Genomic DNA, 27,300 nt, shown 5'->3' on the forward strand with positions numbered 1-27,300 from the left:
GACATGGGTAAAGTTTCTAACCCGCAAGGATGAGTCTCATGCTGTGTTCTCTACCTTCATTGCTCAAGTGCAAAACGAGAAGGCTTGTAGGATTGTGCGTGTCAGAAGTGACCATGGTGGAGAGTTTGAGAATGACAAGTTTGAGAGTCTGTTTGATTCCTATGGAATTGCACATGATTTCTCTTGTCCCAGAACTCCTCAACAAAATGGTGTTGTTGAGAGGAAGAACATAACTCTTCAGGAGATGGCTAGAACCATGCTCCAAGAAACTGGCATGGCTAAGCACTTTTGGGCAGAGGCAGTAAATACAGCATGTTACATTCAGAACAGAATCTCTGTGAGACCAATTCTGAATAAGACTCCTTATGAATTGTGGAAGAACATAAAACCCAACATTTCTTATTTTCATCCTTTTGGCTGTGTTTGTTATGTTCTCAATACTAAGGATAGATTGCATAAATTTGATGCTAAGTCTTCTAAGTGTCTATTACTCGGTTACTCTGAGAGATCTAAAGGTTTTAGATTTTATAATACTGATGCTAAGACTATTGAAGAATCTATTCATGTTAGATTTGATGATAAGCTTGACTCTGACCAGTCAAAGCTAGTTGAAAAGTTTGCAGATTTAAGAATTAATGTTTCTGACAAAGGCAAAGCTCCAGAGGAAGCTGAGCCAGAGGAAGATGAACCAGAGGAAGAAGCTGGTCCCTCTAACTCACAAACTCTGAAGAAGAGCAGAATCACTGCAGCTCACCCTAAGGAATTGATTCTGGGCAACAAAGACGAACCAGTCAGAACCAGATCTGCCTTCAGACCTTCTGAAGAGACCTTGCTCAGTCTGAAAGGATTGGTGTCCTTAATTGAACCCAAGTCCATAGATGAAGCTCTTCAGGACAAGGATTGGATTCTGGCCATGGAAGAAGAACTGAATCAATTTTCCAAGAACGATGTTTGGAGCTTAGTGAAGAAGCCTGAGAGTGTCCATGTTATTGGAACAAAGTGGGTATTCAGAAACAAGCTGAATGAGAAAGGAGATGTAGTCAGAAACAAGGCAAGGCTAGTTGCTCAAGGCTACAGCCAGCAGGAAGGAATAGACTACACTGAAACATTTGCTCCAGTAGCAAGACTGGAGGCAATCAGACTGTTGATCTCTTTCTCAGTAAATCACAACATAGTTCTACATCAGATGGACGTAAAGAGTGCCTTCCTAAATGGTTATATCTCAGAGGAAGTCTATGTTCATCAACCCCCAGGTTTTGAAGATGAGAAGAAACCAGACCATGTGTTCAAATTGAAGAAATCACTCTACGGTCTGAAGCAAGCTCCCAGAGCATGGTATGAGAGACTTAGCTCATTCCTTCTGGAGAATGAGTTTGTAAGGGGTAAAGTAGATACAACTCTTTTTTGCAAGACTTATAAAGATGATATCTTAATTGTGCAAATTTATGTTGATGATATTATATTTGGTTCTGCTAATCAATCTCTATGCAAAGAATTTTCTGAGATGATGCAGGCTGAATTTGAGATGAGTATGATGGGAGAATTAAAGTACTTTCTGGGAATACAAGTTGATCAAACACCAGAAGGAACATATATCCATCAGAGCAAGTACACTAAAGAACTTCTGAAGAAGTTCAATATGCTGGAATCTACAGTGGCCAAGACTCCAATGCATCCTACATGCATTCTGGAGAAAGAAGATAAAAGTGGTAAAGTATGTCAGAAGCTCTATCGTGGCATGATAGGTTCACTTCTTTACTTAACTTCATCTAGGCCATACATATTATTTAGTGTTCACTTATGTGCTCGATTCCAATCAGATCCAAGGGAAACCCACTTAACTGCTGTTAAGAGGATCCTAAGGTATCTGAAAGGCACCACTAACCTTGGCTTGATGTATAAGAAAACATCAGAGTATAAGCTTTCAGGTTATTGTGATGCTGATTATGCTGGAGATAGAACAGAGAGAAAAAGTACTTCTGGAAATTGTCAATTTCTGGGAAGCAATCTAGTCTCATGGGCAAGCAAGAGGCAATCAACCATTGCACTATCAACTGCAGAGGCAGAATATATCTCAGCAGCAATATGCAGCACTCAGATGCTCTGGATGAAACATCAGCTGGAGGATTATCAGATCCTTGAGAGCAATATCCCAATCTATTGTGATAACACTGCTGCAATCTCATTGAGTAAGAATCCTATCTTGCATTCAAGGGCAAAGCACATTGAGGTAAAGTATCACTTTATTAGAGATTATGTACAGAAGGGCGTACTTCTTCTGAAGTTTGTTGATACTGACCATCAATGGGCAGATATCTTTACAAAGCCCTTAGTAGAGGATAGATTTAATTTTATTCTGAAAAATCTAAACATGGACTTTTGTCCAGAGTGAAGATGGATCAGAACCTCTGACTATGATACTTCTTGATCAGAAGATGTCTAGTCCAGAAGGTAACTCAATCAGAGTGTGTGTACCCACTGGTACTGACTCTGAAGCTGAGACAACAACACGTGTGTCAGTATTTCTGATGCATAGTTCCTTGTGCCCGTGTGACAGTCTGTTATGATTGCGTGTAGATATGCTTCTCTCCTGTGTGTGATTTGTGTATTTTACTGTTACTATCTATCTTTAATTTTCAACCGTTGATCTTAAAGTGCTTTTTGAATCAACAACGGTTATTTGATAAAACCCACTATACACACACGATCTCGTTCACTTCCGGTTTTTACTCTCGCTCTCTCTGCTTTTTCGAAACCGCTTGTTCTCGATTTCTCTCTCGATCTCTCTTCATTTTTCATACCTTCAACCTTCATCTTCTACCTCAAACCTTCAACCACTTCAAAAATGGTGAGACAAACCAGAAGATCTACTGCAGATGCACCTCAGTTCCCTCACATGGTAGTTGGTCTAGCAACGGGTCAAAGGGGCCCTGAGAATCCGACACAAGAACAAGTTCAAGCTCAAGAACAGAGTGTTCCAATTGCAGAACGGGGCTGTGCCGTTCACTGCGTATATCCTCCTGAGGAACTCCAAGTCCTGGCAGAATGGAGATTCAACCTCGACAACCTGGCTACAAATGGGTATGATCTTCGTCCTGAAGTCCAAGCTCAAGGTTGGGGAAATTACTTCAACAGACTTCGAGGACCGGTGTATGATAGATTGGTAAAGGAATTCTGGAAGCATGCCGACTGCGACGATACTCAGGTGGTATCGTACATTCTCGGAAGAAAGATCATCATCACGGAGAAGTCTTTCGTGAACTTGCTGGGTGCAGACACTGCCTATGGGTTTCGTTTCCAACTCACGGAATCGAAGCTGAAACCCAGCACCAAGGATATAGTCAACCAGGCCCTGTACACCACTTACAAACCGGGCAAGACGAGTTACAAGGTGATGGACCTTCATCCTAAGCTCAGGATCTGGCACAAAATCCTGCTCCATTGCATAAACCAGAGACCGAAGGGCAGTTCTCCAGACTACATCAACTTCAACCAGAAGGTGATGTTATTCTTCATCCAAGATCAGAAGAAGATCTGCCTTCCCTACTTCCTGTTCTCCTACTTGAAGGAATGCATCCGGAAGTCTCGCACCACTGCCTCCATCAAGTCAGCAATCAAATATATCCCCTTTGGGAGACTGCTCTTAGACTTTCTCATTGAAAGCAACCTGGTGCAAGATCTGGTCAATGCTGGATGTGTAGAGGATTTGAGAACCATTGTCAGTGATGTCTTCACTGCAAATTCTCTGAAGAAGATGGGTTTGGTCCAGAAGAAGATTGCTCCTGCTCATGAAGACACATCTTCTGAGATCAGAAGCAGAAGGATGCCTCTGAATGACTACCCTCTGTGGACACAGGCAGACAATCCTGACGCCATCCGGTGCTATGTTGAAGACCTAAGGGCTCAAGGATTCGAAATTGATCTTGATGATTTCGTCAGCAGACTGCCGCCAGCTCCAGAGTTTCCTTCTCCTCCCAAGAAGAAAGCTCAGAGGAAGATGATAATGGACGAATCTTCTGAGGAATCCGATGTCCCTCTGGTCAAAAAGACAAAGAGAAAGCCTGATGATGGTGATGATAGTGATAATGAGGATGGTCCTCCCAAGAAGAAGAAGAAGAAGGTCAGAATCATGGTGAAGCCTACTCGGGTGGAACCAGCTGCTGAAGTGGTCAGAAGGACTGAACCTCCTGCCAGAGTGACTAGATCATCAGCACATTCAAGTAAGCCTGCACTTGCTTCTGATGATGATTTGAATTTATTTGATGCACTCCCTATATCTGCCATGCTCAAACATTCCTCAAATCCCCTCACTCCTATTCCTGAATCCCAACCAGCTGCACAAACCACCACTCCACCACATTCCCCAAGATCTTCATTCTTTCAACCTTCCCCTACTGAAGCACCTCTCTAGAATTTGCTTCAGAACCAACCCTCTAGGTCAGAAGATCCAACCTCTCTCATTACCATCCCGTACGACCCATTATCTTCTGAACCCATCATCCATGAACAACCAGAGCCCAACCAAACAGAACCACAACCCAGAACGTCTGATCACTCTGTTCCCAGAGCATCAGCACGTCCTGCTGCCAGAACCACGGATACAGACTCTTCCACAGCCTATACACCTGTATCCTTCCCAACCAATGTTGCTGATTCTTCTCCCTCCAATAACTCTGAATCCATTAGAAAATTCATGGAGGTTAGAAAAGAAAAGGTGTCTACCTTAGAGGAATATTACCTCACTTGTCCAAGCCCTAGGAGATATCCTGGCCCTAGACCTGAACGTCTAGTTGACCCAGATGAACCTATCTTGGCCAATCCTTTACAAGAGGCATACCCTTCGGCTCGACAAGCTCACCCTGCCCCTGACCAACAAGAGCCTATTCAACCAGAACCTGAACCCGAACAATCAGTGTCTAACCAATCCTCGGTTAGATCACCCCATCCTCTGGTTGAAACTTCAGACCCTCACCTTGGAACCTCTGAACCCAATGCTCATATGATTAACATTGGTTCTCCACAAGGTGCCTCTGAAGCTCATAGCAGCAATCACCCAGCCTCTCCTGAAACCAACCTCTCCATAATTCCCTATACTCACCTCCAACCCACATCTCTCTCTGAGTGCATCAATATTTTCTATCATGAAGCCTCTTTGAGGCTCCGCAATGTGCACGGTCAGACTGACCTCAGTGAGAATGCTGAATCTGTGGCTGATGAGTGGAACAATCTGGGCACTTGGCTAGTGGCTCAAGTTCCAATTATGATGCAGCTCCTGCATGCAGAGGGAAGTCAGAGCATTGAGGCTGCAAGGCAAAGGTTTGCTCGAAGGGTGGCTCTTCATGAACAAGAACAGAGGAATAAGCTTCTTGAAGCTATTGAAGAAGCCAAGAGAAAGAAGGCTCAAGCAGAAGAAGCTGCACGTCTAGCAGCAGCTCAGGCTGAACAAGCCAGACTAGAGGCAGAGCGATTTGAAGCTGAGGCTGAAGCTCTTAGATGCCAAGCACTTGCACCAGTTGTGTTTACTCCTGCTGCTTCTGCTTCCATTCCAGATTCTCAAGCTGCTCAGAATGTTCCTTCCGGTTCTGCTCAGTCAAGCTCCTCCAGACTCGACATCATGGAACAGCGTCTTGACATTCATGAATCCATGCTGATTGAGATGAAGCACATGATGATGGAACTTCTGCGACGAACTGACAAACCTTAGTTTTAGGATCTCTTCATTTTCTTTCTTTTTCGTTAACGTTGTTTTATTTTCTTGTTAAACTCTGTTTCTTTTTATTTACTTATTCTGCTTTGTTCTTTTGTGTTTATATATGCATATCTAAATATATATATATTTGTGTCACATATGTTTGCAAAACTCTTTTTATTCATAATATTTTTATGTTTACATCATACATTCTTTCCCTAAAATCTAGAATGGAGGATCCCTCCTCATTCTTCTGCACTCCTGGCGCTGCTCTGACCTATCCTTCTCCAGACGCTCCAGTACATGCTGGATGTTGCTGAGCCTGTCCTTTAGCTCATCCCTCTCCAGAATCTCTTCTGCAGTCTTGAGCTTCTCTTCCAAACTTTCTTTTTCTTCCAGCAGCTTGAGTTCAAGCCGGCTGAGTTCTTGCACCTCCTCAACGAAGGCAAGAAATTCCCTCAGGTCTCTCTCCAACTCTGGACGCAGGTCCTCTTCCAGCAGTGTCCGCGTTAGCTCCGAGATGGTCGTTGTATCCTCTGGATGCCTGATGTTCAGGAACAAGTCCTCCTCAAAGGCCTTCTTCCTCAGCTCTTCTAGTGCTACGATGTATGATGCCATTTTCTTTACTGGAAATTGTTCGAGGTGTGAAGCTTACCTTTCTCTCCAACGCTTTATATAGGCTTCACTTTCTCTCTGAAAGTTAATGCTTCTACAGTTTCTCGAGGTTAAGTTCTTGGTAACTGACCCTTCTCTTTACTCCCTTGACCGGTGGTAAACGTTCTTCTCTTGCATTAACTATTCTATTTATTTCGCCTAACTCTGATTCTTGCATCGTTTTCATTTTCTTTAAACTTAGACCTTCTCTAAGGGGGAGTACCTTGTACTTCAAGCTAAGTTTTTCACACCCCAAGCTTTTTGCTTATGACAAAAAGGGGGAGTAAACCCAGTTTTTGATGTGTAAGATGTGTTAGTGTGATTTATTTTTCTTTTGGAGAATTTAAGAGTTCCACCTTCATGACCATAGATGTGTCACTGGGCAAATACAAGGAATACATTTCACTTCTTCTGAAGTGATTATAAGTTGACTCTGATACCCAAGACTCTGATACCTTGTCCGTGACTCTGATTACTTATGCGCTCTGATTACTCGATTTTCATCTATGTCATAAGTTTTTCACTCTGAACTCTTATATCATTTAGCTCAGAATCTAGACTTTACTAACGTTTTCATCAAGTATTAGATTCAGGGGGAGCTAAGGTCAGAATCAAGCAGTGACTTGAATTCAGAATGAGCAAGATAAACTATTCACATCAGGATAAGTCTTATTCTATATTCTCTAAACTCTGAGTGAATTCAGTTTAATGTTTAAGAATTGTTCATCAAAAATCTTAGTTTTGTCATCATCAAAAAGGGGGAGATTGTAAGATCAAGTTTTGATCTAGTAGTACAACTCTATGTTTTGATGATTACAAGTTAACCTTTTGATATGAACAATTGTGGTACTCTAACGTGTTTTTCTGAGTGTGCTATTTACAGGCTCTGACCTCAACTCAATCTCACACAAATCAGAAGCACTGTGTATAAAGAGTGACCCAAGCAACGCTTTCGCATTCACCATGTTCAGTATGAACAGTGGAAAAGCTTCAGAAGTTCTGAAGTTATACAAACTCTGATGTGGACTCAGTCACTAGAAGTTCTGAAGATCCAGAAAGTCTGATAACCAAGAAACACTGAAGGCTCAGATGTTCTGATGGTGTAGAAGACTCTGAAGATCCAGAAGCTGAATAGTGGAAACTCTGAAGTCCAGAAGCAAGAAACTCTGAAGGCCATGTTCTTCCCTCTGAGTTCAGAATCAGAAGATACAATGGTCAGAGGATCTGTGCTTTCCCTCTGACTCTGATCAACCGGCTTCACAAGTTCCAATATGAAGCATTCCCCTGATCAGAAGTCTCCTAGGTTCAAAGGTCGCGTCGCTATCCAAGTACAAAAGCAACTGTACCTTCCTGACGACCTACCTAACGTTCTCAGCCACAGCAGAAGCTGGATTTTCCAGAACTGCCCTCCAACGGTAGCATTTCCCATGCATCGCTCAACCCTAATCCTTGGAGTATATATAGAGGCTGAAGATTGAAAGAAGCGGCTAGAAGCAATTCACATACGCAAGACATATTCAAAATCTTCTAAGTTTTCTTTCATCTGAAATTCATTGAGTTTACTATTAGCTTTTTAGAAGCAAATCTCTTGTAAACAATTCTTTGATAAACAGTTTGTTTAGTTCCTTTAGGAGATCAAGGTTGATCGAATCCTAGAGAAGACTAAGAGAGTGAATCTTAGTGTGAGCTAAGTCAGTGTAATTGTTAGTCACTTGTAGGTTTCAAATGCAGTTGTAACTCTTACCTGATTAGTGGATTGCCTTCATTCTAAGAAGGAAGAAATCACCTTAACGGGTGGACTGGAGTAGCTTGAGTGATTTATCAAGTGAACCAGGATAAAATCCTTGTGTGCTTTTCTATCTCTTATCTTTAGCACTTAAGTTCTCGAAAGATTTGTCAAAATCTTTAAGGTGGAAGTTTTATACTGAAAACGTTATTCAAACCCCCCCTTTCTACCGTTTTTCATACCTTCACATAGGACTAGTACAAGAAAGCGAAATAAAAGAATCCTCCGAACCCTCAAAAATAGGGTTCGGCCGAACCACCTTTGTGGCCCTTAGGGTTTTAAAAAAAAAAAATTCTTCTTTTCTTTCCTTTCAAGCACACAAGCCCTAGTACAACCCTAACCATCAATCCATATCAAAATTCTCAGAATTAGAGTCATCACCAACAATCCTCACTCAACATGTCAAAAACAAAGGATTTCACGTAGCCAAGTTTCAAGCATGCATATGGATTTTATCATGTCATCATAATTCACTATAAATTCACCAAACGAGAACTCATACGACATGAGCATGAAAACGAAAGAAAGTGTGGCCCGATACCCCCAAAATTGGGTTCGGCCGAACCAAATATTGGTCCCTAAGGTTTTGCAAAAACTTTTCTTTCTTTCTTTTCATATTCACAAGCATTGTATAGTCCCCAATCATCATCATATTCACCAAAAATTCCAGAACTCAAATATTCACTATAGTCATGTTGAAAACAAGCATAACATGGTCCAAAATTAGCAAGGTAGCATGAGATCTAGACATACAAGCATTGGACAGTAGCAACACGTCAAAACAAGGCTTACAAGGCATGAATTTCACTGCATAAATTGCAGCACCAAGAACATTCACATGCATCATGCATAGACCTCTAAAAATTACCACTTTTCAACTTAGAAATCCATAACATCAACCCTAGCATCATCTGAGAAATTTACAACAAGCATACCATGCCCAAACCTCATGGAAAAACCATCAAAACACATCATCACATAAGGCAAATCATGGCAAAACCCCCTAGATAACCTACCCTTCCTAAGACCAGCCCTTACCTTTGTTCTTAGGCTTGAAGAAAAGATGAAAGTGAAGAGCAAGGTTCTGGTTTCTCTCCTCTTCTCCCACGCGTGACCTTCCTCTCTCCCTCTCGCTCGCAAACTCCTTCTCTCTCTTGCGCGAACACGTCGACGGTGGTGGGGCTTGGGACGGTGACGGCTAGGGTGCAAGGGGAAAGTTTCTCTCACTCTTTCTCCTCTGTTTTACGTGTTTCAGAAGTGCTCAAGGTTTCTTTCTTCAGAATAGTGTGTAAAGAAACCCTTTCCCTCCCAAGACCCTACATAGCCCGCGTCCCCTCTCTCCCTCTCTTGGGCTAGGGTTTGTTTTCTTTCAAGCCCAACCCAAGTCAAAACCCTTGACCCCATCACTTAAGAACTTACTCAGGCCTGAAACTAATCAAAACCCTCACCCCTTTTTAGTAATATCACGATCACACTCGGAATTGAAAGGAAACAAAACAATTAAATTCGCTGGTACTGTACAGCCAGGACCATCGTCACTAAACCGATGATATCTCGAGCTACAGTGGTCGGTAGGACCTGATTCCACTTCGAGAATTTTCTAGACTTAAAGGGCTACAACTCTCATGAAGGAAGTTTTCCCAAATGAAGTCGTTAAGACCCTCTAAAAATTCACCCAAGTTGACAGTTCTAATCTGCCAGCTATCAAACATTAACTAAAACTTCAATTTTATTCGAACTTCCATAAAATTGTTCCAAATTGAACTTAGGGCCTTACAATACCACCCCCCTTAAAATAGTTTCGCCCTCGAAACTTAAGGGTTTACAAATAAATCGGGGTGTGACTCCCGCATCTTATCTTCTAACTCCCAGGTCGCGTCGCCAGTCTCTTGGTTCCACACGACCTTCACTAAAGGTACCTCCTTGTTTCTTAAGCGCTTTACACTTCGATCGACGATCTTGATGGGTGGCACCTCCATTGTCAGATCATCTCTCAGCTGTATATCGTCTGGCGTAATCACATGCGAATCATCTGCCATGTACTTTCGCAACTGCGACTCATGAAGAACGTCATGGATGTTGGATAGAAACGGTGGTAGGGCGATCCTGTACGCCACCGGTCCAACTCGCTCCGTGATCTGGTACGGCCCAATAAACTTCGGAGTAAGCTTCTTGGACTTGATTGCCCTTCCGACACCTGTCATCGGGGTAACCCGCAAGAAGACATGGTCTCCGGCCTGAAATTCCAACTCCTTTCGTCGATTGTCGGCGTAACTCTTTTGGCGACTCTGCGCTTTTCTCATCTTTTCCTGAATTCTCCTGACTTCCTCGGTGGTCTGTTGCACCAATTCCGGGCCAATCACCAAATTTTCTCCATCTTGATGCCAGCATAAGGGCGTACGACACCTCCGACCGTACAAAGCTTCGTAAGGTGCCATGCCGATGCTCGCATGGAAACTATTGTTGTAAGTGAATTCGATCAATGGCAGCATCTCATCCCAACTGCCCTTGTGATCCAACACACAGGCCCGTAGCAAATCTTCCAGCGACTGGATTGTCCTCTCTGTCTGCCCATCGGTTTGGGGATGATAGGCAGAGCTCAACCTCAACTTAGTTCCGAGGGCCTGCTGCAAGGCTCCCCAAAAGTGAGAGGTAAACCTCGGATCTCTGTCTGACACGATGCTGGTCGGTACACCATGTAGACGCACAACCTCAGCCACATAAATCTCCGCCAATTTCTCCACCTTGTACTTCAGGTTGATCGGGATAAAATGAGCGGTCTTTGTCAAACGATCAACAACAACCCAAATTGCATCGAACTTCCTCCGAGTTAAAGGTAAAGCCGTCACGAAGTCCATAGAAATACTGTCCCACTTCCACTCTGGGACATCTAGTGGTTGCAGCTTCCCTGCGGGCTTCTGATGCTCTACCTTCGCCTTCTGACATGTCAGGCAAGTAGAAACATACTCAGCAACTTGCTTCTTCATCCCAGGCCACCAGAAGTGAAGTTTCAAGTCCTGATACATCTTGTTCATTCCGGGATGGATACTCAGTCTACTCTTGTGTCCTTCATCCAGGATCAATCTTCTCATCTCTGCATCGTCAGGCACACATATCCGTCCCTTGCATCGCAGAATATTGTCATTCCCAATAGAAAACTCTGGTGCCTTTCCCTGAGTCACACGGTTTCGCCACTCAGCTATCCCTTCATCAGTCTCTTGTCTAGACTTGATCTCTTCCAAAAGTCCACTTGACACCGTCACCATTCCGAAACTCAGTCTTCCTGGTGCGAGCTTAACCTCCAAGCTCAGATCTCGGAAAGCCTCCAACAGTTCTAACTCCTTGACCATCATTGAGGACACATGTATAGCCTTCCGGCTGAGAGCGTCGGCTACGACATTGCTTTTCCCCGGATGGTACTGTAGAGTGAACTCATAGTCCTGAAGGAATTCCATCCACCTCCGCTGCCTCATGTTCAGATCCTTCTGATCAAATAAGTACTTTAAACTCTTATGATCGCTGTAGATCGTGAACATACTGCCATAGAGATAGTGTCTCCAAATCTTGAGAGCGTAAACTATGGCAGCCAACTCCAAGTCATGTGTGGGGTAGTTCTTCTCATGAGTCTTCAACTGCCTTGAAGCATAGGCAATTGCTTTCTTATCTTGCATCATTACACAACCCAACCCATTATGTGACGCATCACAGTACACGTCATAAGGTTCTCCTTCCTTAGGTAAAGCTAGTATGGGTGCGGTGGTCAGCTGCTTCTTCAACTCCTGGAAACTAGCCTCACACTTCTCTGTCCACGCAAACGGTTGATTCTTCTTCGTCAACTGGGTCAACGGCGAAGTCAACTTTGCATAATCTTTGACGAATCGTCTATAGTAGCCAGCAAGCCCAACAAAGCTTCTGATGTCGCTTGCCGTCTTAGGTTGCTCCCATGACAGAATTGTCTCGATCTTGCTAGGGTCAACAGCCACACCCTGACTTGATATGACATGACCTAGGAACTTCACCACTTCCATCCAGAATTCACACTTCGAGCCGTTAGCATATAGCTCCTTCTCCCGCAATACTCCTAGCACTTGACGCAAATGCTCTTCGTGTTCTTCCTTACTCTTCGAGTAAATCAAAATATCATCAATGAACACGACCACGAACTTGTCCAGGAATGGCCTGAACACTCTGTTCATGTAGTCCATAAACACTGCGGGTGCATTAGTAACCCCAAACGGCATCACAAGATATTCATAATGCCCGTATCGGGTCCTGAATGCGGTCTTCTGGACGTCCGATTCCTTGACTCGGATCTGATGGTATCCCGACTTAAGGTCTACCTTCGAGAAGATCACCGCTCCTCTAAGTTGATCCATCAAGTCGTCTATCCGAGGCATCGGATAACGGTTCTTCACTGTCACCTTATTCAGCTGCCGATAATCCACACACAATCTGGACTTCCCATCCTTCTTCTTTACCAATAGCACAGGTGCACCCCATGGCGATACGCTAGGTCGAATGAATCCCTTTGAGGAGAGATCATCCAACTGCTTTGCCAACTCTACCAACTCCGCTGGGGCCATACGATAAGGGGCCATCGATATTGGTCCAGTACCGGGCACAATGTCAATAGAGAACTCCGTCTCTCTGACTGGTGGCAAACCGGGTACATCTTCGGGAAACACGTCGACATACTCCTGTACCACCAAGATATTGCGCACATCACCATCATGTTTCGCTTCGGCAACGATAGAGTTCACATACGCCGGTGAACCCTTCCCCAAGTTGTACGAGTTTAAGTAATCCGTAACACCGGGATCTGGGAATACTACCGCCTTGTTAGCACAATCTAAGAGCATGTGATATTGCGCTAACCAATCCATTCCCAAGATCACATCCAGTTCTTTGAGCCCTAAACAGACGAGGTTCGCAAAGAACTTCCGATCCTCGTAAACCAACGGACATTGCAAGCATGCCGTGCGTGTAACTAGTCGATCAGCGGCAGGGGTTGTCACCACCAGATCGAAGGGTAGGTCAGCAGTCAGTAACCCTAACCTTTTCACACAGTCCTCAGCAATGAATGAGTGCGTGGCACCCGAATCAAATAAAACCATTAGTGATGTCCCAGCAATAAGACACGTACCCTGGATAAGGTCATCAGTAACAGCGGCCTGTTCGCCAGAAATAGCAAAGACACGACCTGGAGCAGATGGTCGTCTCCCTCTGGCGGTATTCAGCACTGGCTCAGCTTTAGCAGCACTCGGGCAATTTCTCTCCACATGTCTTGGTTTTCGGCATCTCCAGCATACAATCTCCTTGCCACATTCATTAGCATAGTGTCCTTTCTCATTGCACTTGTAGCAGGTCACATCTTCCTTTGAAACAGGGGCTGCTCCCCTCACAGCATTTGGCACTTAGGCAGCTGGGCGCTGGTAAGGCTTTCTCATTGGCGCCTTGCCCTTATCGAACTTCCCCACTGATTTCTGTCCATTGAAACTTCCCGGTTGATTCTGTCCCGGGCGTACTGACCCTCCGTTCTCTGGGCGGCCTCTCTGCCTGTTTTCCATAGCCTCGACTTCACGGGCCTTCTCCACTAGCTGTTGGTAGACCCTGATTCCCAAAGGCCTCACAGCCTTCTCAATCTCATTCCTCAACCCTCGCATGAACCTGTTGCATAGGTAAGCCTCATCCACCTGGTTCTGGAAGAATCGAAAGTGTTTGGATAGGGCTTCCAAACGTGCAGCATACTCTCCCACAGAGGTAGGTCCTTGCCTCAAGCTGAGGAACCTGTTCTCCATTTCTTCCCTTGCTGTTTCCGGGAAGTACTTATCCATGAACGCCTTTCTGAAAGACTCCCAAGTGATGACCTCATGGTTGGCCATCATCAGCTGTCTGGCACTACGCCACCAATACTCAGCATCACCCTTCAGCATAAAAGTGGCCAAGTTGACCTTCTCGGCATCCGGGGTATGGAGTGCCTCAAAGATCTTCTCCATCTCCTGAACCCATAGATCAGCCTTTTCGGGTTCAGCTTCTCCTTGGAACTTGGGCGGTGCGTGCCGGTTGAAGTCTGTTCTCATGCGAATCTGATCTTGAGCCAATTCCCTCTCGGCTCGCTGAGCTCTTCGAGCTTCCTCCTATGCTCTCCTATTATTCTCTTCTGCCTCTCGCTTAGCCTGGGCTGCAGTCTGGGTAGTAGTAACGACGACTTGCTGGGCGACGACCTGCGCCAGCTGGGCCATAGCCTGGGCCAACTGAGCGTTAGTGGGGTCCTGTCTTGGAGGCATCCTGCTTGAAATAGAACCACAAGCTAACGTCAGTGCCCACAATATCAATTAACTTTCAACAGTAAAATTAAGCTACCTTACCCCAAGTACCACGGCAATGGTACTAACTTCAGACAATCTCAATCAAACAACCATCTTAGCATACAAGTCTACCCAACCTCACCGCGGAACTTTGAAAGCATCTTTATCAAAACAAAAACATCAACGAGTTCGGACACTCGTAATCCCAAAACCCTTAGTGCTCTGGTTTCTCAACCGGAGCTCTGATACCACAATGTAACGCCCCGATTTCTCGGGTGTCACACAGTAACTAGTTAACCAATTTTCGTAAAGAATTTTCGCCGATTCGTTTGTTACTCTTGATTAGGTGATAAAGGTCATATTTACTTTTGAAAGCTCTTGAATACCCTTGATAGAAATCACTTAATATTTTCCGATTCATAACATAACCATAAACAGCGGGTTAAAGAAATACGTTTTTTATTAAACTCATAAAAGGATAAAACATCGACCGTTATAAAATCAACTGTAAGTAAATAAAGAAAACCGTGTCCACACCCACGTATGGAAAAACCACGGCGGAAGTAAATAGTTTACATCAGTTACTCAAGTTCTCATAAAACTCAACAGAATAAAATGAAGTTCCAAAAGAACGCTCGCTCATAGGGCTCCCAGTCCAGCCGTCAGTGTCACGGTCACTCGGCAGGTTCATCCTTTGGTTTCTCATCTTCTACCACCTGTCTTCTCTTTCTGGGTCTCGGTCCAACCAAGTTGTTGTGAATCCACCGTGCGCCTCCTCCATAGAGTCGTTGTCCTGTAACCGAAGCGTCAGACCCGTCTTGAGGCACGAACTCAGCAGGTGTCCCAGCCTTAGGCTCAGCAGGTGTTTCCCCGACTCCCTCGACCTCAGGTAGTAGGAACCTAGGAGGTGGATAGGGCATGTCAAGGATGCCCCCTTCAACCGTGCGAACCTCCACTATATTGCCGTCCCGGTCCATCCCTATAAAGCTAACATCCCCGACATAAACTCTTCGGATCCCGGAGGAGTCGGCTCTCCAGGCCCGATCGTCTAGCTCCCCATCAAGTCTCAGCCTCCAGTGAGGCACGAACGTCGTTGTCGTCGACGCCATCTACCCCCCCCCCCAAATAAACACATATCAAACAAGAAAGGGTCAGGTCTAAAAGAAAACACATAATACAATAGATATAATGAGACAACTTCCACAATTTAAAAAAAGTAACTATCTCTTTTACATTAGGGCTTAAGATGTTAGTTAGTCATCTATCGGTTCCTCACTTCACACAACCCACCAAATCTTCCATGACCATCTTCGTGCTTCCGCAGAGGCACGGTTATCACGGTGACCGCAGTCAACCAAATCACGTGGAGCCGCAATGATCCACAAAAGTTCACGGTGACCGCAGTCAACCAAATCACGTGAGCCACACCGGCCCACAAAGTTCACGGGTGACCGCAGTCGACCCAAAATCTCCCTCGCGTGCAAGGTACCATCGTTCTCATGGACCATAGTCTACCTGACCTATGTCCGCTAATTAATTTCACTTGCATGCGAGTCACAACACGGTTAATTCTCTTTCTCTTTGTTCTTAAGGCTCTAAAGTCAAACCTAGAGTCTTAGTTTCATATCGCAAAAATAAAACGCAATTCAAGCGCCCAAGGGAATTATAGCTGGATGAGCGACCCTTGAACACTATTCGATACACAATACAACCCGCTTAAGTTATAACATAGGCATACACGTATGCATGGCACATCATGAACAATTATCAAGTAGGGTATCATAGGACTAGTACAAGAAAGCGAAATAAACGAATCCTCCGAACCCTCAAAAATAGGGTTCGGCCGAACCACCTTTGTGGCCCTTAGGGTTTAAAAAAAAAAAAAATTCTTCTTTTCTTTCCTTTCAAGCACACAAGCCCTAATACAACCCTAACCATCAATCCATATCAAAATTCTCAGAATTAGAGTCATCACCAACAATCCTCACTCAACATGTCAAAAACAAAGGATTTCACGTAGCCAAGTTTCAAGCATGCATATGGATTTTATCATGTCATCATAATTCACTATAAATTCACCAAACGAGAACTCATACGACATGAGCATGAAAACGAAAGAAAGTGTGGCCCGATACCCCCAAAATTGGGTTCGGCCGAACCAAATATTGGTCCCTAAGGTTTTGCAAAAACTTTTCTTTCTTTCTTTTCATATTCACAAGCATTGTATAGTCCCCAATCATCATCATATTCACCAAAAATTCCAGAACTCAAATATTCACTATAGTCATGTTGAAAACAAGCATAACATGGTCCAAAATTAGCAAGGTAGCATGAGATCTAGACATACAAGCATTGGACAGTAGCAACACGTCAAAACAAGGCTTACAAGGCATGAATTTCACTGCATAAATTGCAGCACCAAGAACATTCACATGCATCATGCATAGACCTCTAAAAATTACCACTTTTCAACTTAGAAATCCATAACATCAACCCTAGCATCATCTGAGAAATTTACAGCAAGCATACCATGCCCAAACCTCATGGAAAAACCATCAAAACACATCATCACATAAGGCAAATCATGGCAAAACCCCCTAGATAACCTACCCTTCCTAAGACCAGCCCTTACCTTTGTTCTTAGGCTTGAAGAAAAGATGAAAGTGAAGAGCAAGGTTCTGGTTTCTCTCCTCTTCTCCCACGCGTGACCTTCCTCTCTCCCTCTCGCTCGCAAACTCCTTCTCTCTCTTGCGCGAACACGTCGACGGTGGTGGGGCTTGGGACGGTGACGGCTAGGGTGCAAGGGGAAAGTTTCTCTCACTCTTTCTCCTCTGTTTTACGTGTTTCAGAAGTGCTCAAGGTTTCTTTCTTCAGAATAGTGTGTAAAGAAACCCTTTCCCTCCCAAGACCCTACATAGCCCGCGTCCCCTCTCTCCCTCTCTTGGGCTAGGGTTTGTTTTCTTTCAAGCCCAACCCAAGTCAAAACCCTTGACCCCATCACTTAAGAACTTACTCAGGCCTGAAACTAATCAAAACCCTCACCCCTTTTTAGTAATATCACGATCACACTCGGAATTGAAAGGAAACAAAACAATTAAATTCGCTGGTACTGTACAGCCAGGACCATCGTCACTAAACCGATGATATCTCGAGCTACAGAGGTCGGAATGTCCTGATTCCACTTCGAGAATTTTCTAGACTTAAAGGGCTACAACTCTCATGAAGGAAGTTTTCCCAAATGAAGTCGTTAAGACCCTCTAAAAATTCACCCAAGTTGACAGTTCTAATCTGCCAGCTATCAAACATTAACTAAAACTTCAATTTTATTCGAACTTCCATAAAATTGTTCCAAATTGAACTTAGGGCCTTACACTGCTCATATTGTTGTATGAGAGCAAGAGCCTTGGTCTCCTTGACCTCTTCATTTCCTTCATGCGTCATGACCAAGGAGTCATAGATGGATTTTGCTGTTTCTTTGTCAGAGATCTTCTCATACTCAATATATGATATTGAGCTGAATAGCATAGACTTCGCCTTGTGATGATCCTTGAAACGCTTCTTTTGAGCGTCAGTCATTTCAGAACGGGGGATCTTCACTCCTGAAGCATCTACTGGATCAGTATAGCCTTCCATGACCATATCCCAGAGATCTGGGTCAGTGCCAAGGAAATAACTCTCTATTCTATCTTTCCAGTACTCAAACTTTTCACCATCAAAGATTGGTGCTCTGAGTTGGTTGTTGTTGTTGTTGTTGTCAGCGGAAGTATTGGCTTGGGCCATCGTTTGTTTTTCACACTAGGTTCTGGATCACTGAACACTGTTAGGTGTTTAAATCAGAACCGGAGCTCTGATGCCAATTGAAGGTGCGAAAAACACTAGAAAGGGGGGGGGTTTGAATAGAGTTTTTGAATAAAGGATATACTTTTTGAACTTTTTCCAAACTCAAAGATAAGAACTAGGTGCTGAGGGATAAGAAGTGAAGCACGCAAGTATTTTATCCTGGTTCACTTGAGATAAAAGCTCAAGCTAATCCAGTCCACTCGTGAAGGTGATTTCTTCCTTCTTCTGATGAAGGCAATTCACTAAAATCAATGAGTGTTACAACTGCACTTTGCTACCTGCTAAGTGACTAACAATACATTGATTTTCTCACTAGTATCCTCTTAAGAAGCTGATCTACCGATCCTCTTAAGACTAGCTAAACATTGAATCAACCTTGATTCAGTACTCTCAAGATCCGACCAACCTTGGTCTCTTAACGAACTTTACAATGTAATGTAAAAGGTTTCGGGTTTACAAGAAATGCTTCTAAAAAGCTAATAGTAAACTCAGATGTTTAAGAACAGTGAAGAAATAATGCTAAGAGATTGGTTCGTATAAGTTGAATAATTTCAACAAAATTTCTTAGCTTCTTTCTTCTATCTTCAGCCTTTAAATACTCCAAGGCATATGATGTAGCCGTTGCTAGGGTTTTGTACGTTGGAGTGGCAATCTTGTAAAATCAGACTGCTAGGCTGCACGATGTAACACCCCGATTTCGGTGGCGTCACTTTAGTAACCAAAAATAAACTTAATGCGGAAAAACGAGAATATTTTTTTTTGTCGATAATATAAACAAGACTGAAATAAATAAAACGCAAATGCGAGAGATAACAGAACTAATATACAATATATATTACAGCCCCCGCTGTAAGTAGCAGCCTTGTCACGAGTAACCTCCAGTGACGGAAAGGAGAAAAGTAGCGCCCGTAGGCAATATATACAAACCAAATGAAAAGGTTGAGTGTCCGCAACACAAACCTTCAAAAACGAGGATAAGTCAGCCCAATCGGCCTAAAAGAAGACCTCCTAAGTCCAACCAACTCTCTGTGATTCCCGTAAGGAAACCACACAAAAAGCTATAGGTGGGAAACTACCCTGTCCCCAAAGAAACAATGACAGTCAGAGCTAAGACTCTACTCCTACACTAATCCTATCTCGAGGAGCTCACACCAGCACTCCAAACTATGTACTAGCATGATCGTCGTCTAAATCAGAATCCAGAACGACCAAGTCTATATACACTACCCGTCCTCCTCTCGCAACCGCGATGCGCTCCGGTGCTGGACTCACGGGCTTTGGGCCCGATCCATGATCATCTATAACAGCAACGGTGGGTGAACTGGACTCTGCAGAAATCCCTCCCACAGGCTCCTCCTCTGTGGGGTCCTCATCATCCGAAGACGACGGTGGTGGTGGTGCTCCTCCTAATCCTGGTCCGCAGTGCACTCCGGGCGGCAAGTTGAAACTGACAGTGCACCTCTTCAACACTCCTGCCGTCAAGTGTCCTACTCTATCTACATGATCCTCCATGATCCGCCCCGAATACGTCGCTCGATGGCTAGCGGGGTCAACCACCCACGAACCGGGGTCATCCTGGTCTATCATCTCGTATCTAACCCCCCCCCGAAGGGTGGACCATTGTGAACCAGTCCGCTATGGACATCTGACAAAAGGCGTTGTCCGCCAAATCACACACAGAAGACGCGAGGGTCAACTCCAAAGAATTATGTAAGTAATAAACCCAATAGGTACAGATAAGAGACATCCTAGGGTTGCATACTCCACAATGAATATAAACAACAGTAATAACAAATAGCATGCATCAAATAGGATTAACAAGTATCAATCACACACAACAACTAAGTCAGTATGCATGTTGCATGAAATGATATGGCGGTTAACCCAGTTAACCAAATGCATTCCGGAAGGGATGGACATCAAACGGATCAGCCCTAACACCAGCCACGGTGGGACCATTTCGGCCCGCGTGCCTCTTACTCCAACAACAACGATAGTCAGATCAGAAGTAAACCCGAAGGTCTGCCATTTCGGTCTGCTACTAAGAGTCGCCTACAAGCGCTCTTACGCGGAAATCCGGTCTTATGACCATTTTGGAATCCACCGAGGTCCGAAGTCCGTCTCGTGTTAATACCTCATTAATGTTGCATGAATGCGAAATGATTAGCCAAACAACGTCTCCGACCTCACTCGACACGTCGCCACGTGTTCTAGGTAAATTAATGTCTCTAAAAGCTTACCCTAAGGTAAAGTCGATTCTGCGACAAAAGACACTTCCTCACAACAACACAATAACTCATGATGATCTCCAAATCATCCGACACATCTCCATCCGATGGTCAAAACTGCTCAACGAGCAAAGAGTATCAACATACTCGGAAACTACCCGTTTCCCGGCTTATCTCTCGGATAGCCCAACAACGCAACTGCTCCCAGAGCACAAGAGTATCAACATACTCAAAACTTCTCAATATCTCAACACTTGGATTCGACGACACTTCTCGTTTTCCAAAACTAAGATTTGCATCCTAAGCTGCCTTTCGAGTTTATCATCATTATTTGAAGATTTAGAGGTTGTTTAATGTCTTATGAGTTTTCTTTACAAAATAATATCCTTTTAGTCTTATCGCAAATCTTATGAGTTTTCAACATCTCATAATCCCAATTAACTCCCCGAGAATGTCTCGATCCATTATAACCATAACAAGGCCCGAATCTCATTCGTCCTATCAAACTTTCCCCAAAATCTCAAAATAAAATCGGCATGACCTGCCCGCTATTCTCACTACTCAGAATCACAGATATCAGTGCAAGACATAATTAAATCAGCACAATCAACAAACATGTCATATATCAACACCTTCTCGAATAATCACGTAGCACTTAGCATATAAAGCATGCATCACACATCCTAGATTACCCACTTAGCACGTACCATGTAATTCAATCTCAAAAACATTCAGTAGATGAATCATCTACATTGTCAGCCGAAGCCTCAGAAAACATTTTTCCAATCAAACACAAACAAGTGCATAAACAGTAAATCAATGTCGAAAGCATCGACCCTAAGCATTAACTAAGGATTCAGTGAGTAGCCCTCACCTGTAGATTCTCCAGGGTGATCTTCGAAAGTTCCTTGACAATCAATGCCTTGCTCTTCAGGAAATTCCTCAAAAGCACCTTTAGAGCAAAACCACAGAAATCAATCACAATGAGTCGGAAACTCAACAACCAAGACTCACTAAGGTTACACGAAGTAGTATATACTCCGAGGTACGATAATCTAGCGCGAAAGGACAAGTTTTTGAAAAAGGAATTTTCCTCCTCCCCCCTTAGGTCGATTTTTCTTCGATCAAACTTGGTTCCTAGGTTATTATTAGTCGTAACTAAGGGTATTCTAAACTCGGAAAAATTATCAGATCAAAAACTATCGCAGGGGTATTTTGGTCATTATTTTTAGCTCAGAAATTCAAAACTGAAATTTCAAAAAGCAAATTGGATGGGGACGTCACCAACGACGTTTATGACAACTAATCCTACTAGAACTAAGCTAAGGCGATAGTTTTCAGCCCAAAGGACGAAGCTTTGCCCCAAAATGGGTATTTTAAGCAGAATTGAAACTCGACGGTAGTTTTTCGAGAATCGGCGCAGTATTATTAGCTAAACATACTCAAGAGAATGTAGGGAAGATGTTTAGAATCAAAAATGAAGTTATCAGGATAGTTTTGCAAAAACCTCAAAACTATGAGCACAGAAAGACATAGAGAAAAGCTATGGAAAAGACGATCAGAGGTAAGGATTAGCGACTATACCTCGATACCTTCAAGCAGCAACTGTTGAATCAACGATCAAGCAAGAAATGAAGAAAAACTCTTCTTCCTCCTCCTCTTGTGAAGCTCGCGGGTTTTGGAGAGAAAATGGTGAAGTTTTGCCATTTTTTCTCCTTTTCTTGCTATATATAGAGGTTGGAAAAACGCGGTAAAATGAAAGTTTCGCGATTCCGATTTTTCCGGCTTCATTCTCCGTGAATTCTAAGATATGTTTTGGCGAAAGAATTCCAAAACTAAAATGAGGTTTCCTTGCATTTTTGGTAACTAATGCAAAGTCGGTGTAAAACTATTTTACCCGATAAGTTGCTTTTTGCATCGGATGTCGGAATAGAAAACTTCCTTCGGAAGAAAGATTGAAATCATCAAGAGAAATGGGTGTTCGCGTGTAGAATCTTCATTTGAAGCTCCGAATAGAAAAAGTCTTCATTGTCGGTTGATTCTAGGGTTTTGAACTATCAGGGTTTTAGTTTCGGCAAACTTCCGATGATTGGAATCGGACGTTCGTAGATCCTAGAGTTTCGCCTTGAAACGATTGTCATATAAGGAATAAGAGAAGTTCTAACATTTCTCTGAAGATTTTTGGAATTATTCCTATAGTGTTCCAAGGGTGGAACTTAGTCTTTCCCTAAGGTTCTTGTCCTAGGTTTAAGCGAATCGATCGTGCTATACCTTTTATCGATTTTGGTACAATCCTTAGACTTTTCCTGAACTCTCTCCTTCATAAATTTATTTCATTTGGTAAACTCTTGTTCAGGTTTCCCTTCACGATACATCAACCCTAATCGTGAATAGGATTCTATTCACTTAGCATAAGTTAAAAACTTGGGTCTTACACACGAGGTAGGAGGCGGACAGACTGACGCTTGTACGATATTGTACTATGACAGCGACCTGTGTAACACCCCGATTTCGGTGGCGTCACTTTAGTAACCAAAAAGAAACTTAAAGCGGAAAAACATGAATATATTTTTTTCGATCGATAATTGTTTTAAATAAATAAAGACTTGCCGATTTAATGAAACATCGACAAAATATAAACATGACTAATTTACAGATATATATATACACTCCCCACAGCAACAACATACTACGTCACGAGTAACCTCCAGTGACGGAAAAGTAGTGCCTGACGGCAAATATGTACAGCCAAAATATAAGGTCAGTATTCGAAATACAGTCCTCCAAAAGAAAGTATGTCAGCCCAAAACAGCCCGAAGACCTCATAGATCCGACCAACTCCCTGTGACTCCCGTAAAGAGAACCACACAAAAAGCTAAAGGGCGGGGACCTACCCTGCCCCAAAATGAGAAAAACTGAAGATCAGAGCCACAACGCTACTCCTACACTAATCCCGACTAGAGGTGTACTACACACCACTCCCAACTACGCATCCCCGTGATCGTCGTCTGAATCTGAATCCAAGACGATCAGGTCAATGACTGCATCAGTCCTCACAGTGGGTACTACGGGTACTGTACCCGATCCCAAGACAGCAGCAGCCGCAACGGTGGGTGAGCTAGACTCAGATGAAGCCCCTCCTACAGGCAACTCCTCTGAAGGGTCCTCCTCGTCCTCAGGTGATGGTGGCGGTACCACAACTCCAGGGCCACAGTGCACGCCCGGTGGTAGGTTGAAGCTAACCGTGTGGCGTCTCAAGACTCCATGCGTCAGGTTTCCCATTCGGTCGACGTGGTCCTCCATTATTCGCCCCGTGTAAATTGCTCGGTGACCGGCGGGGTCGACCATCCAAGCACCCGGGGTGTCTGTATCCAGCAACTCAAACCTGGTCCCCCCCGAAGGGACGACCATCTCGAACCAATCGACCATGGACATCTGACAAAAAGGGCATACATAGCCCCCCATACACAGGTAGCACGCGCAAGGGTCAACTCAAAGAATTACATAATAGTACATCCAATAGGCAAAACTTAAGTAGTAGCCACATAGGCTTAATTATGAATAACAACATTTTAAATTGTATATCATGTCAAATAAATAAATAACAGTTGCAAGCAATTAACATGTCTCAAACAACGATAACAAGTAGCAAACACATCCAGCAACTAAATCAGCATGAATGGTGCATGAAATGCATATGCAAAGGAACAAGATGCATTCCGGAGGGATGGGCACCAACGAGTCAGCCCTAACATCAGCCACGGTGGGACCATTTCTGCTCGGGTGTCTCTTATACCAAACAAAGTGTAGTCAGATCAGCAGTAAACCCGCAGGCCTGCCATTTCCGTCTGCTACCAAGAATCACCGCAGTGTTCTTACATGGAAATCCGGGTCTTATGACCATTTTTGGAATCCAACGAGGTCCGGCATCCCACCGTGTATTAACCTCAATGAGTGCATGAATGCAAGTGGTTATCCAAACAACGTCTCCGACCTCACTCGTCACGTCGTCACGTGTTCTAGCTAACTAATTGTCTCTAAAAAGAATACCCTAAGGTAAATGTCGATTCTGCGACAAAAGACAATTAATTATAAAAAGTATCTCATGATGATTTCTCGAATCATCCGACTCATCTCCATCCGATGGTCAAAAACTGCTCAGCGAGCAAAAAGTACCAATGTACTTGGAAACTACCCGTTTCCGGCTTATCCTCAAGATAGCCCAACAACAACTCTGCTCATCGAGCGAAAGAGCATCAACGCACTCAAAAATTATCAATTTTCCTGACTTATCCTTTTGATAGTCGAACAACAAAACTGCTTCTCAAGAAAAGAGTATCAACATACTCGGAAACTCATCAAGTTTCCCCAAAACTTGGACTCGGCGACACTTCTCATTTTCCAAAAACTAATATTCATGTCTTAAGCTCTTAATTGAATTTGTAATCATTAATTAAAGGTTTAGAGGTTGTTTAATGTCTTATGAATTTTCCTTGTGAAATACTCCCTCCGTTCCCTATTATAAGTCACATTTTTTGAAAAAAATTTGTTACAAAATATAAGTCACTTTCTAATATCTAAGAAGCATTAAATAATTTTTTCCAAGTTCACCCTCATATTTAATATGAAAGAGATGATAAATTTTAAAAGTATTAACTTGGAGAGAGAAAATCATAGGAAAGTAAATAAGGGTAATCTAGGAAAGTAAATCATTTTTTTTACAAATTTATTACTAGTAACTACTTTTCTTAATCTAAGAGAATTAGTTATTTGTGACTTATATATAGGAACGGAGGGAGTAGCTCCCATTTAGTTTTATCTCAAATCTTATAAGTTTCAAAAGATCCCATAATCCCAAGTAATTCCCAGAGAAGGTCTCGATCCATCAAAACAATAACAAGGCCCGAACCTCTGTTCGTCCCGTCAAACTTTATCAAAATCTCACGATAAATCCGGCATAATCGCCCGTTATCCTCACTCTGTCGAATCAACAGATATATGTGTATTTGCATATTCCAAACAATACAATCCAACAGTCATGGCACATATATCAATACATTGAGGAATAACCATGTAGCAATTAGCATATACGGCAGATATCACACATCCTAGATTAACCAGGTAGCACATAGCATGTGAATCAACCACAACAACAAACAAGCAATAAAAGATTATCAATTGTCAGCCGTAGCCTCAGAAAACGTTTTTCCCAACCAAACACAATCAAGTGCATAAACAATAAATCAAGTCGAAATCGTCGACACCTAATTCATTATCTAGTATTCAGTGAGAAGCCCTCACCTGTAGGTTTTCCAGGGTGTTCTTCAAAGTTTCCTTCACAATCTTCTTCCTCGAATCCACTAAGTTCCTCAAATGAACCTTAGGACAAATTCACAGAAATCAATCACAATGAGTCGGAAACTCAGCAAACAATACGTACTAGGGTTACACGAAACATTACAAACTCCGAAGTACGACAATCTAACGCGTTAAGACAAGTTTTCGAAAAACGAAATCCCCCCCCCCTTGATGAGGAGCTCTCGGCCACTATGCACAATTAGGTGGGCCGATTTTTCTTCGATCAAACTTGGTTCCTAGGTTATCATTAGTCGTAACTAAGACGATTCTAAGCTCAAAAAATGTGAGACCCAAGATTTTAAGCTTAAAATAAATTAGTGAATTCCTTATTAACGAATAAGTTCGATGTATCGTGAAGGGAAACCTGAACAAGAGTTTATTGGATGAAATAAATTTATGAAGGAGAAGGTTCAGGAAAAGTTCAAGGATTGTATCAAAACCGATAAGAGTTATAGCACGATTAATATTCGCCTAAGCCTAGGTCAAAGACACTAGTAAATAGCCAATTTACACTTTAGGACGCGATGGAAACTAATTCCAAAAATCTTCAGAGAAATGTTAGAATTTCTCTTATTCGTCTATAAACAAGTATTTCGATGCGAATCCCTGGAATGTACGAACGTCAAATTCCAATTCTCGGAAGTTTGCCGAAACGGAATCCCTGATAGTTCAAAAACCCTAAAATCGACGGACGATGAAGACTTTTTCTATTCGGAGCTTCAAATAAAGATTTCATCCGCTCATGCCCACTCTAATCGACGTTCCAAATCTTTCTTCAGAAGGAAGTTTCTGCATCCGAGGTCAATATCATAAAGTGCATAAAGTGCATTTTTAATGCCGGTAAGCATTAAAAACAAGCCTCGAAAACCAAAAATCATACTGATATTTCTTTGAAGAATTAGAAGATTCAGCGGGAAGAATATCGTGTCTAAAATACGTTGGAATCAGTAGGAAAAATCGGAATTGTAAAATTTTCATTTTTCCGCATTTTCCATTTCCTATATATAGTATGAAAAATGAAAAAAAAAAACAAAAAAATCCCAAAACACACACACACGGCCGAGAGCTCTTGGAGGAAAGGAGGAAAAGTGTTTTTTTTCCAATTCTTGACCGATCGTCGTTCCGTTCGTTGCTAATCGAAGACATCGAGGTATAGTTACTATCCCTCACTTCTGATCGTCAGATCTGTCGACTTTTTCTATGTTTTTCTAAGCTCAAAGTTTGGAGCTTTTTGTAAAACTGTCCAAATAACTTGATTTCAGTGTCTAAACTTATTGCCTACATGCTCTAGAGCATGAATATCCGGTTGTTTTCTGTTGAATCTCGCCGAATTGCCGCCGAGTTTCAATTCTGCTCAAAAACCCATTTTTATGCTGAGGTTCCGCTTTTTGGATCAAAAACTCTCGACTGAGCTTAGCTTTAGTAGGATTAGTTGTT

General features: G+C 43.0%; 1 protein-coding gene across 1 annotated transcript; it reads right to left on the reverse strand.

Moving 5' to 3' along the window:
- Positions 1-8,707: 8,707 nt before the first annotated feature.
- On the reverse strand, positions 8,708-14,209 carry LOC130719448 (uncharacterized). Its single transcript, XM_057570076.1, has 3 exons — positions 13,659-14,209; positions 12,608-13,526; positions 8,708-8,872 (listed from the first exon to the last, which is right to left on the reverse strand). The coding sequence occupies exons 1-3, from the start codon at positions 14,207-14,209 to the stop codon at positions 8,708-8,710; spliced, it is 1,635 nt and encodes a 544-aa protein (XP_057426059.1).
- Between the last annotated feature and the right edge of the window lie 13,091 nt (positions 14,210-27,300).

This window comes from Lotus japonicus, chromosome 5 (genome assembly GCF_012489685.1).
Source record: "Lotus japonicus ecotype B-129 chromosome 5, LjGifu_v1.2".
Taxonomy (NCBI): domain Eukaryota; kingdom Viridiplantae; phylum Streptophyta; class Magnoliopsida; order Fabales; family Fabaceae; genus Lotus; species Lotus japonicus.